This window comes from Oncorhynchus gorbuscha, linkage group LG22, assembly GCF_021184085.1.
Source record: "Oncorhynchus gorbuscha isolate QuinsamMale2020 ecotype Even-year linkage group LG22, OgorEven_v1.0, whole genome shotgun sequence".
Lineage (NCBI taxonomy): Eukaryota > Metazoa > Chordata > Actinopteri > Salmoniformes > Salmonidae > Oncorhynchus > Oncorhynchus gorbuscha.
In genome coordinates this window covers 1,040,966-1,054,152 of record NC_060194.1, presented here as the reverse complement: position 1 = coordinate 1,054,152, position 13,187 = coordinate 1,040,966, and the positions used below count along the sequence as shown (strand labels likewise).

Genomic DNA, 13,187 nt, shown 5'->3' with positions numbered 1-13,187 from the left:
AATAGTTTCCAAATGCACTGCACTGCACACACACACACACACACACTCTCTTAGCTGTAGTGTTCGCTTGAATTGTTATATTTTAGTCTCCCGGGATACCAGTATCACAATTTTGTCCATGGCAAAAAAAAATCAACAAAACACAGTCCAAACTCTTTTAAAAACCTTCCGTATGTAAAATATTGTGTGTCAAACTTGGAAAATAAATAAATGTGACTGGATGACAACATAATGATTTGTTTCCAACATTAGGCCTGTTTTCCTAAAGAAGTTAAATATGCTTTGTTTTGTTTCCTTGCCATGATACAAATGAGTATTGCGATACTGGTATCATCCTGGCCCTAACCAAGAGTGTGTTTTTAAATTAATATAATGCTTTTAGCAATACATTAAATTGAGATCATGTCACCAATATCTGGATGTTATGGAATTTCTCCTGAATCTTGTGTCATGTCCCAGAGTTAAATGTTAAACAAATCTATGCCAATATCCATATCCATAAGTCATATTCCTTTCGCTTTTTTTTGCCGGGTGGGGGGGGGCTCTGTTTGTTGCACTGTAGGTCCTGCGGGAGTCCAAAGCACTGGTGCGAAACACAAACCGGGCCGCCCTGGAGCAGGCCAATGAACGTGAGTGCGAGGCGCTGAAGAGAGTGTGGGGCTCTTCGCAAGGGGTGGACTCCATCCTCAAATACCTGCAGAAGAAGATTGATGAGTTTTAAGGAAAGCATGTATCCCCCTACGTTCCCAAATAACCAGAAAAACATGGCACTAGCAGTGCATGGCGTTCAATCTGTAGCCTCTCAATATCCCACCATCCCTGTTGCATGTATGAGAGTACAGTGCATTTGGAAAGTATTCAGACCCCTTGACCTTTTCCACGTTTTGTTACGTTACAACCTTATTCTAAAATACATTGATAAAAAAATGAATCCTCAATCTACAAACAATACCCCATAATGACAAAGCAAAAACTAGTTTAGAAATTTTTGCACATTTATTACAAATAAACTACTGAAATATCCCATTTACGTATTCAGACCCTTTACTCTATTTTGTTGAAGCACGTTTGGCAGCGATTACACCCTTGAGTCTTCTCTGGAGCAAGTTTTCATTGAGGATCCTGCTGTACTTTGCTCTGTCAATATTTCCCTCGATCCTGACTGATCTCCCAGTTCCTGCCGTGGAAAAACATCCCCACAGCATGATGCTGCCACCACCATGCTTTACCATAGGGATGGTGCCAGGTTTCTTCCAGATGTGATGTTTGGAATTCAGACCAGAGAATATTGTTTTTCATGGTCTGAGAGTCTAGGTGCCTTTTTAGCAAACTCCATAGCAGGCTGTCGTGTGCCTTTCACTGAGGAGTGGCTTCTGTCTGGCCACTCTACCATAAAGGTCTGATTGGTGGAGTAGTGCAGTGATGGCTGTCCTTCTGAAAGGTTCTCCCAGTTTCACAGAGGAACTGTGGAGCTCTGTCAGTGAACATTGTGTTCTTGGTCACCTCCCTGACCAAGGCCCTTCTCTCCCGATTGCTCAGGTTGGCCGGGCGGCCAGCTTTAGAAAGAGTCTTGGTGGTTCTAAACTTCTTCCATTTTAAGAATGATGGCGGCCACTGTGTTCTAGGAAGAGTCTTGGTGGTTCTAAACTTCTTCCATTTTAAGAATGATGGCGGCCACTGTGTTCTAGGAAGAGTCTTGGTGGTTCTAAACTTCTTCCATTTTAAGAATGATGGCGGCCACTGTGTTCTTGGACCTTCAATGGGTTCTCTGCTTCTCCGAGCTAGAGGCGTCACTACAGACCCTGGTTTGATTCCAGGCTATATCACAACCGGCTGTGATTGGGATAGGGCAGCGCACAATTGGTCCAGGTTTGGCCGGGGTAGGCGGACATTGTAAATAAGAATGTATTCTTAACTGACTTGCCTAGCTACATTTTTTTTTTTTTTAAATGCTGCAGAAATGTTTTGGTACCCATCCCCAAATCTGTGCCTAGACACAATCCTGTCTCTGAGCTCAACAGACAATTCCTTCGACCTCATGGCTTGGCTTTTGCGCTGACATGCACTGTCAACTGTAGGACCTTTTATATAGACGGGTGTGCCTTTCCAAATCATGTCCAATCGAGTGAACTTACAACCGGTGGACTCCCAAGTTGTAGAAACATCAAGGATGATCAATGGAAACAGGATGCACCTGAGCTCAATTTCGAGTCTCATAGCAAAGGGTCTAAATACTTATGTAAATAATCAGATTTTTATTTTGAATAAATTTAAACATTTCTAAACCTGTTTTTGCTTCGTCATTATGGGGTATTGTCGATTGCTGAGAAACATTTTATTTAATCCATTTTTAGAAGGCTGTAACAAAATGTGGAAAGTCAAGGGGTCTGAATATTTTCAGAAGGAACTGTATGTAATGAACTGTATGTGCACACATTGAAGGGGACCAGCTAAAAATAATATTTGTAGACGTTCCTGCTAGACCTTTAAATCCCGCCTTCCTAGCATCCTGAGAAGGGATTGGAGGAGGAGAAGGCATTGAATACACAAGGTGTCTTACATAGCAGGGTTTCTGTCCTACTCAGCTCGGGATTGATTTGGGTTGGATGTTGTATCAACATGGATCAGCATTTATGACGTAACGAAAGAGCAAATGTAAACATTCAACAAAAACCCAAGCGACTTCCATTGTGGAGCTTTGCACTAAGATGTGATGCTCTGAACTCGATTTAAGCTGTGTTGGAACTAACTCTTGGGAAAACAGTGTAGCCCAGTGGATTGGTGGCTTATTGGATTCTCTACATTAACTTTTTCTGTACAACACCTGTAAGACTTTCCATACAAAACAGGACTTATTGCTATTAAGTTGAATAGCTCCTAGGATTCAATCAAAGGCCCGTTGTTGATAAGCATAGATCACTTCACTTTTGAAGGTAATTTACACGTGAGATCTTGGAATGTCAGGGAAGTTTGTCAACAGTGTAGTGCCTTAACAACGCGCCTTTTAATTGAATCCGGTCCAAAGTCTGTCTCAGACGAAGCTCTCGACTGTATTTAGGTTTGTCTATATAGTCTCTGGATATTTCACGCAGGTAGTCTTTTTATTTATCTTATTTGGCTTTGGGGACGGTATGTGCTACCAAACAGTTTCTATGGTAAATTATTTTGTTTTTAAGTTAAGACTTATTAGAATATTATAATTAAATATTCTGCAGCTTCTGAATGATTCCTTCCCATGAAACATGCCCGCAAGGGAGAGACAATTACAAGATTCTAATGCAATATTTGTATGCAGTTGTGATGAGGCTAGGGTACACATTAAGGCTCTAGCTAAACTCCAAAGCAGTGCCTTGTCCTTTACTTATTTTTGCCATGACTTCACAAATTGTGGGTTCTGATCTGACGCGATTATCAGTGAGAATAGCCTGTAATGTTATTGCAGTGAAATCGGGCCAATGCAGTGTGATGTGATAGTTTATGGAAACTATCCCAAAAAAAGGCACATGCCAAGACATGTTTAATAAATACATCAGGGAAAACATGTCATTTCTCAGTACCATGAATATAGTACCATAAATACATCAGGCACATGCTTACCCTGATGTATTCGTTAAACATGTCTTGGCATGTGAGCCTTTTGGACAGTTAATATTCATGGTACTGATTTTAAAATGGTGGAAAATGTAATTATTTATATTGTCTGAAAGTATATGAAGTATTTAAATATTTAAAGTGCAGCTGGTTTGGACGAAGTAGTTTTGTTTTTGAGTCATTGCTCATGGTTTGTAATTGCTGTTACTTCACATTTAAAAAAAATATATCTTCTTGGGTCAGTCTCACTATCCACATCAGAATTCAGTTTTGGCATTCATACATACTGTGCACTCTGAAAGTAATCAGACCTGGACTTTCTCCACATGTGTTACATTACAGCCTTGTTCTAAAATGTATATAATAGTCCCCACCCCCAATCTACACACCTCATAATGAAAAAGCAAAAACAGGTTTAGAATTTCTTAATTTATTACAAATAAACAATTCACATTTACATAAGTATTCAGAGTGTTGAAGCACCTTTGGCAGCGTTTACAACCTTGAGTCTTCTTGGTTCTGACGCTACTAGCTTGGTCACCTCCCAAATACAGGCACACCTGTATTTGGGGAGTTTCTCCCATTCTTCTCTGCAGATCCTCAAGCTCTGTCAGGTTGGATGGGGAGTGTTGATGCACAACCATTTTCAGGTCTCTCTAGAGATGTTCAAGTCCGGGCCACTCCAGGACATTGAGACTTGTCATGAAGCCACTCCTGCGTTGTCTTGGCTGGGTGCTTAAGGTGTTTGTCCTGTTAGAAGGTGAACCTTCTGGTCACTGACAGAGCTCCAGAGTTCCTCTGTGGAGATGGGAAGATCTTCCAGAACGACAACCATCTCAGCAGCACTCCACCAATCAGGCCTTTATGATAGTGGCCCGACAGAACCACTCAGTAAAAGGCACAACAGCCCACTTGGAGTTTGCCAAAAGGCACTTAAAGGACTCTGATCGTGATAAATATCAGATTCTGTGGTCTGATGAAACCAAGAATGAATACTTTGGCCTGAATGCACCATCCCTACGGTGAAGCATAGTGGTGGCAGCATCATGCTGTGGGAATGTTTTTCAGCTTTAGGAAGAGTCTTGGTGGTTACAAACTTCATTTAAGAATTATTGAGGCCACTGTGTTCTTGTGGACATTCAATGCTGCAAACATTTTTTGGTACCCTTCCACAGATCTTTTCCTTGACACAATCCTTCCCGTCTCTGGCCTCTACGGACCATTCCTTTGACCTCATGGCTTGGTTTTTGCGCTGACATGCACTGTCAACTGTGGGACCTTATATAGAGAGGTGTGTGCCTTTCCAAATCATGTCGAATCAATTGAATTTACTACAGGTGGGCACCAATCAAGTTGTAGAAACTTCTCAAGGATGATCAATGGAAACAGGATGCACCTGTGCTCAATTTTGAGTCTCATAGCAAAGGGTCTGAATATTTGTCCTTTGCAAACATTTCTAAAAACCAGTTTTTGCTTTGTCTCATTATGGGGTATTGTGTGTAGATTGAGGAAAAACAATGTATTTCATCAATTTGAGAATAAGGCTGTAAAGTAACAAAATGTGGAGAAAGTCAAGGGGTCTGAATACTTTCCGAATGCACTGTAGAGGTATCCGATTGTTACCACTGCACATTTCATTCACATTACAGATTAAGGGCTGGATAACGTTTAAAGAGACTTGTTTTTTTGTTTTTGACCTATACCCTCTCCAGGAAAGATGCAATCTGCCCCCAAATATTGTGCCTGATAAGCATGTCATATCTCCTTGTTTTATTAAACATTTGTATCACTGAAGGCTGATTAGAAATATTAGCAGCCATTTAACACTTGGACCAGAGTAGCTTAGTTAATGTATACATAAGATCACCCATACTGCACCTCCTCAACCCAATGTTTTAAGCATTTTTCTTGTTGACAAAAAGTGCAAGAGATTATTTAAACAATGTGTCTTATGTTAACACAGCATGATGCCAAGAGGCTTGTCTAGTCACACAGAATTCACTCTGTTGAAATTGACCCTATTTTGGTACAGCAGCAAAATATTTGACTTAAGTCTGAATTGTATAACCCTCACCCTTCCAATTTTTCAGGCTGAAGAACTACAGTATGTACTGTGTGAACTGCCTTTAGACTGAAATCCTGGTACAGTATTTTTGCATACAGTACAAGGGACCTATTTTGTTGTACAGTAAGTATAATTACTATCTGTACAGTTGTTTTTATATAGATGCTGAAATCTATACTCGCTATGAAAATAAACTGTTAGAACTTGTTAATCCCTTTTATTGTGTGGTAGTCTTGAGTTGGGGTCAGTCTTTTCAGGACATATCTACCATAAACATACCAAGCAATTCTCTACTCAATTGAAATTCAATTTAATCCCTTAATTTAATTTACTCTAGTGTTGGTGTCTGCAGTGGTCTTGTTTCCTAAAATGTATATTATACTATGAGTATTTCAGTGGGACTCAATTGTTTTATTCAAGATGAGAGGAAAAAGATTAAGTAAGTCTTTTTAAATGTAAAAAAAAATGGAGGACTCCATTTTGTGAACTGTTTTGTACAATACCTTCTCCAAACGTATAAAACAAATCTGAAAACAAGTCATCGTGGGAGCCTGTTCCCATGTGCAGCAGGTGTTTGAAGAGTATCAGATTATAAAAGTTCTTGCCTCCCTTGTGGAACCTGCGTTCTGTGTCTCCAGGAAACGAGACTGTCCCTAAAGCTGTGCGCAATCAGAGACGGCCAGCATGTGAATTTGGACTCGTCAAAGTACCGCCTAAGAAGACCAGAGTAAATGAGTATATATTTAAGACTTTGTTTTTGAAAAATATATTTCATATAAGTGAATTTCCAAACACTGAACAAAACCAAAGGAGAGCAATTTTTGGTGCAATACAGTTGACAAGCTTAATTCAGAGACTAGCTTTATTCAGAGACCACAAATGTTATCAAGTCGTAGACTGCTGTCCCTAGACTGCGGCTTTGCAGGTTTCGAACTCTGTAGGACGCTGTCAATGATGACCTGGGACTTTGCTAAATGTCTTAACTAAATCAGATAATTAAGATGGTGTTTTAGGGGTCAACTGTATAAATTTGCACTCATTGTACTATCGGTACTGTTCTCCCTTTTCGGACAACTTTTTTGTCTCACCAAAATTGAATTATAAATACTGCCTTTACAGAATGTGAACTTACCTCAGTTCCTTCAGTAGTGAGTAGATGTCTTTGGGCAGCAGCAGGGCTTGGCTCACTGGTGTTTGGGGCTCTGGATAGACATGTTGAAAGGAAGCTGGCTGCTGACTGAACAACCAACATCAACAGCTTTCTGCATGAGAGAAACATTAAACAAGGGAGAAGTTACTGCTTCTGGCTGTGTTGGCAAAATCACTACATATCCCATCCAGCCAAGCGGGGAGAGGCGGCCCGTTTTCACGGTTCCAAAACCAGTTAGAAACGTCCAGCTAACCCTACGCCAGTAGGAGATCTCAAAACTGAACATGGATCCGCGTTAAGTAGCAACTATATCCTTCGCCACCGTTGTTTTATGCCACTACATATTGCTGGAACTAGTCATGACTTCAACAAAACAATAACTAATTTTCAAGTTTATTTACAGTGAATTTCTTAGTTACATGATTGTATAAAGAGCAAAGGAGTTTTGAAGTTGAGGGTGCAGTATTTAAGTAGTTTGGCAATGAGCTTGCCCTTTAGCCAGCGACAGGATATAGCTGGGCGCTCATGCACCCTGGACTAATTCACGACGAACTGTAGTTTTTATGCTCTGATATCAGGAGCTTGTGGCAAAAAGTTCGATCAAACAATTCGGAGGCAATCGAATACATAAGATGAGAACTATTTCATGAATCAATATACAATCCCGAAATCAGCTGCAACTGTCAAGAGTAAAAAATAAAGATGTTTGAGTGAACCTGGGACCTGAAAATGTATGCTGAAGTTGTTTCCGGCACGGTAGACTCTTTAGACTCAACTCTATTACTGTTCTGTTTCGGGGTGGAAATGTTTTTTTGCAGAATTCACAACTTGAAAAACAAGTTTTGGTTTATTTCATAACCATTTGAGTTATGGCATTTTTTTCATAGTCTTATGTTTGGAGTGCTCCATGTGAGCAATGAGTGAGTTCTTCTTTGGGATTTGGTTGTCTGAGCGCATCCAATTTTTAGGTGCATACACCACCACCTATCGTACTGGTGTGTGAGGCCATTCACAGCCGATCTGCATTACATTATTTGATACGATACTCGTCTAAATTCTAACATAACCTCTACCCACATCTCAACATTCTAAACTCTGGAACTTCGACCCACATCTGAATAGACTAAAACCAACCTCAGCCTGCCAGTGACTTGGATTACAGGGCACACGCCACCGTGCCCGGCCAACCGAGAGACCTCCAAAACGGAAACCTTCGAGCATGTCGGGTTTCTCGGTCTTGTTAAAACTTGGGGCTGCAATCTCGTTAACAGGATCGATATGACAACAGCCAGTGAAAGTGCAGGTCGCCAAATTTAAAACAGAAATCTCATAATTAAAATTCCTCAAATATACATGTATCTTATACTGTTTTAAAGGTAATATTGTTGTTAATCCCACCAGTGTCCAATTTCAAATAGGCTTTACAGCGAAAGCACCACAAATGATTATGTTAGGTCACCACCAAGCCACAAAAAAAACTCATTTTTCCAGCCAAAGAAGAGTCACAAAAAGCACAAATAGAGAAATGAATCACTAACCTTTGATCTTCATCAGATGACACTCATAGGACTTCATGTTACACAATAGATGTATGTTTTGTTTGATAAAGTTCATATTTATGTTAAAAAAATCTGAGTTTACATTGGCGTGTTACGTTCACTAGTTCCAAAAACATCCAGTGATTTTGAATAGCCACATCAATTTTACAGAAATACTCATAAATATTGATAAATACAAGTGTTACACATGGAATTATAGATATACCTCTCAATGCAACCTCTGTGTCAGATTTCGGAAAAAGCAAACCATGCAATCTGAGAATGGCCCTAAGAAAAGAAAAATAATTATCCGCCATGTTGGATTCAACATAAATCAGAACATTATAAATATTCCCTTACCTTTGATCTTCATCAGAATGCACTCCCAGGAATCCTAATTCCACAAATGTTTGATTTGTTCGATAATGTCCATTATTTATGTCCAAGTAGCTACTTTTGTTAGGGCATTTAGTACAATAATCCAAAGGCTCGTGCAGGTCCAGTCGGACAAATAGTTCAAAAAGTTATATTACAGGTCGTACAAACATTTCAAACTAAGTATAGAATCAATCTTTAGGATGTTTTTATCATTAATCTTCAATAATGTTCCAACAGGAGAATTCCATTGTCTGTAGAAAAGCCATGGAATGCAGGTCGGTCTCATGTGAAATGCGCGTGACCAGGACCTGGCTCTCTGCCTGACCACTGACTCAAAGAGCTCTCATCTGGCCCCACATCACAGTAGAAGCCTCATTCAATTTTCTAAAAGACGGTTGACATCTAGTAGAAGGCCTAGGAAGTGCAACAACCAATATCCCACTGTGTATTCGATGGTGCTGAGTTCAAAAACTACAAACCTCAGATTTCCCACTTCCTGTTTGGTTTTTGCCTGCCATATGAGTTCTGTTATACTCACTGACATCATTCAAACAGTTTTAGAAACTTCAGTGTTTTCTATCCAGATGTACTAATAATATGCATATATTAGCAACTGGGACTGAGGAGCAGGCCGTTTACTCTTGGCACCTTATTCATCCAAGCTCCTCAACTGCCCCTGCAGCCATAAGAAGTTAATGTTGAGGGAGCTTGTGCGCCTGAGCATGCACAGAAGAACCTGGCCTGCAGTGCTCGTGGGACATTTAAGCCATGAACAACGCCTGACAGGCAACCCCGTCTCCCAGGCTGCATGCTGCCCTCAAGTCCAGAGCCAATCTGATGCAAGGAACGAGCAGATCGCCAAGAAGGTACGTTTCCATTAGGGTTGTGACTGTTAACGACAAGCATGCGTTTGTCAATTAATCTTGCAATATTTAACTGCTATTTAACAAACCTTTTATGTTATTGCATTGGAGGGATGAGTATCACTTTGGATGAAATGAAAATACAAAATTGACCTCCAGTGGATATTGTGACTGTAATCTGAATACATTTTAATAGGACTGGCCTCTACTTTCTTAGGTTATAACATGGTCTATACGAAATTAAACTAATTTGAAAAATGTTAAGTATTTATCATGCAAATGTCCAAAAATATTTGGATTTCTTCCAGGCTGAACTTGGGTTACCTTAAATCACACATCTTTAATCTAATATTCTAGCTATATTCAAACTTGTTTAGGCATTTTAGGAAAATAACAAAATGGCAAACCAGTCCCAAAACACGTGAAGAAGCGAAAGGAGAGGGTTTCAAAGGTGAAAGGCAAATGAGTGGATCCAGAAATCAGGGATACTATCCCTAAACATGAACTTTAACCCAGTAACTCTGAACGGATGGACAGTATGCACACATGACTGTAAGTCGCTTTGGATAAAAGCCTCTGCTAAATGGCATATATTATTATATTATGGCCCTGGGTTGTTCTGAACACGGCTCACGACTCCTGTGCATACATTTATTATGTCCCCCCACACCAAACATGATCACGACACGCAGGTTAAAATATCAAAACAAACTCTGAACCAATGACATTAATTTGGGGACAGGTCGAAAAGCATCTAATCATGTATGGCAATTTAGCTAGTTAACTTGCACTTGCCGGCTAATTTGTCCTATTTAGCTAGCTTGCTGTTGCTAGCTCATTTGTCCTGGGATATAAACATTGAGTTGTTAATTTACCTGAAATGTACAAGTCCGCTACTCCGACAATTGATCTACACATAAAACAGCCATCTCTCCTCCCAGGCTTTTTCATATTTGAACCTATGGTGATTGGCATCTACACTTTCATAGTATAACCATGACAACAGGCAAAACATTTAGTCTTTCAATCACCCCACGTGGGTATAACCAATGAGATGGCACGTGGGTACCCGCTTCTATAAACCAATGAGGAGATGGGAGAGGCAGCACTTGCAGCGCGTTCTGCGTCAAATAGGAATGACTTCTATTTTAGCCCTTGGCATCGCAGATGCTTGTTGGCGCGCGAGTAGTGGGTGCAAAAATTAAATAACATGGATTCCTAAATGTATTTTGCGACACTCGCGCGCGCAACGTGTCCAGTCTAGTCGGCATGTAACACTGTAATATTGTATTTTATACATTTATTGGTAATGTTGGCAATAGAACAAGCTTTCATGATGCCCACCTGTCCCAGACTGGATTTATAATGCACCGTTTTTAGATTGCGAAAATAACAGTAATTGTGTGATGACGGGGATGCAGGGTTGTTGCCCAAACAAAACAATTGCATGTGTGCTTGCTCTATTTCAACCGCACAGCTAGGAGAGTTCAAAAAAGCACAACAGTTGAAGACTCAAGTCATAAAAGTGGATTGAAATTACTTAGGAATTGTGCACACTTGAGGTGTGTGGCCACTTGGGAGACACCAGTTAGTACTCTCACTCAAACCCTTATTTTCTTATGTTTCACCTACCCTACATTTTACAGGAATATTCTTATGTTACTGAATGTATCTAGAGTATTTTCTGATTTCGTTATCAACAAATGTGTCGAATGTGAACTGTTGTCCGCATTTTTGGTCCAATAATTTCCCCATAATCTCAAAACTGTTCCCTTTCAATTGCTACTTATGCATTTTCATGTAGCCCAATCCAAATAGGCCCATTCCCACGAGTGTAAAGAGGTTAAGGGCTCTTCTATGTACAGTTACTGCAACAGCTTGCTGGCAGGTGCTCCTGATGTCCTGTGCTAAAATTAGCCGTATGTACACCAAAATAACCACATGGAAATTGTGCATTGCAGCCAGTCATCTTTCATTTATTTTAAGGTATGGAAACTATTAAACAAGAAAATACTTCATGTTAATACATTTATTTAACTTTAAAAAAAAACATTTATCTGCAAACCTTTTGCCTGCATTTGAATTGAAGACGTGCAAGTGACAGGTTGCATACAGTAGCTTGACATTACGTACTGGAATTGTCATGTTTACAACTTTAGATTTGAAGATGGAACACTGAAATTGTTAACATACTTTGTAGTGCACACACTGCTGTGAATAGAACATGTTATATACTATAAGCACACAAATGACAGTTACATTCATTTTTAAAACATGTAAAGATTCAAATTCTTTACTTGTTCATATATCTCCAAAAACATTATTTCAATTGCTATTACCACTTGTATATCCTGATGGAAATCCTCACCATACAGAGGCTTCGATGGTGCATCTTATCTACATAATGCTCTCAGTCAGACTCGGTATACACTCAGGTTGTACAACTACTGTTGGATTCTATCATTAGCGAAACCAACATCCGCATAGCGGTCATTTTGGTGGTGGTGTGGCGTTAGAGCTGTCGAACCCACAAGCGGCTCCTTGTTACCTCATAGTGGTGGTGTGGCGTTAGAGCTGTCAAACCCACAAGCGGCTCCTTGTTACCTCATAGTGGTGGTGTGGCGTTAGAGCTGTCAAACCCACAAGCGGCTCCTTGTTACCTCATAGTGGTGGTGTGGCGTTAGCTGTCAAACCCACATGCGGCTCCTTGTTACCTCATAGTGGTGATGTGGCGTTAGCTGTCAAACCCACATGCGGCTCCTTGTTACCTCATAGTGGTGGTGTGGCGTTAGAGCTGTCGAACCCACATGCGGCTCCTTGTGGTGGTGTGGCGTTAGAGCTGTCGAACCCACAAGCGGCTCCTTGTTACCTCATAGTGGTGGTGTGGCGTTAGAGCTGTCAAACCCACAAGCGGCTCCTTGTTACCTCATAGTGGTGGTGTGGCGTTAGAGCTGTCAAACCCACAAGCGGCTCCTTGTTACCTCATAGTGGTGGTGTGGCGTTAGCTGTCAAACCCACATGCGGCTCCTTGTTACCTCATAGTGGTGGTGTGGCGTTAGAGCTGTCGAACCCACATGCGGCTTCTTGTTACCTCGGTGGTGTGGCGTTAGAGCTGTCGAACCCACAAGCGGCTCCTTGTGGTGGTGTGGCGTTAGAGCTGTCAAACCCACATGCGGCTCCTTGTTACCTCATAGTGGTGGTGTGGCGTTAGAGCTGTCGAACCCACATGCGGCTCCTTGTGGTGGTGTGGCGTTAGAGCTGTCAAACCCACAAGCGGCTCCTTGTGTTACCTCATCGCGGACGCTGACATGTTCTTACCCTGTTTTCTCCCCAATTTCATGGTATCCAATTGGTAGTTAGTCTTGTCTCATCGCTGCAACTCCCGTACGGATGAGGGAGAGGCGAAGGTCGAGAGCCATGTGTCCTGCGAAACACAACCCAACCAAGCCGCACTGCTTCTTGACACAATGCCCACTTAACCCGGAAGCCAGCCGCACCAACATGTCAGAGGAAACACCATACACCTGGCGACTGTGTCAGCGTGCCCAGCCAACCACAGGAGTCGCTAGTGTGCGATGGGACAAGGGCATCCCTGCTGGCTA

The 13,187-nt window shown here is 41.1% G+C and overlaps 1 protein-coding gene across 2 annotated transcripts in view; it reads left to right on the top strand.

Moving 5' to 3' along the window:
• The window catches only part of LOC124009706 (chromodomain Y-like protein), a 29,983-nt gene extending 29,021 nt beyond the window's left edge, over window positions 1-962 (top strand). For both annotated transcript variants that reach the window (XM_046321790.1, XM_046321789.1), the window contains one exon: window positions 563-962. In XM_046321790.1, the coding sequence (XP_046177746.1) occupies window positions 563-721 (159 nt within the window). In that variant the 3' untranslated portion in view covers window positions 722-962. The remainder of the gene's footprint in view (window positions 1-562) is intronic.
• The last annotated feature ends 12,225 nt before the right edge of the window (window positions 963-13,187 follow it).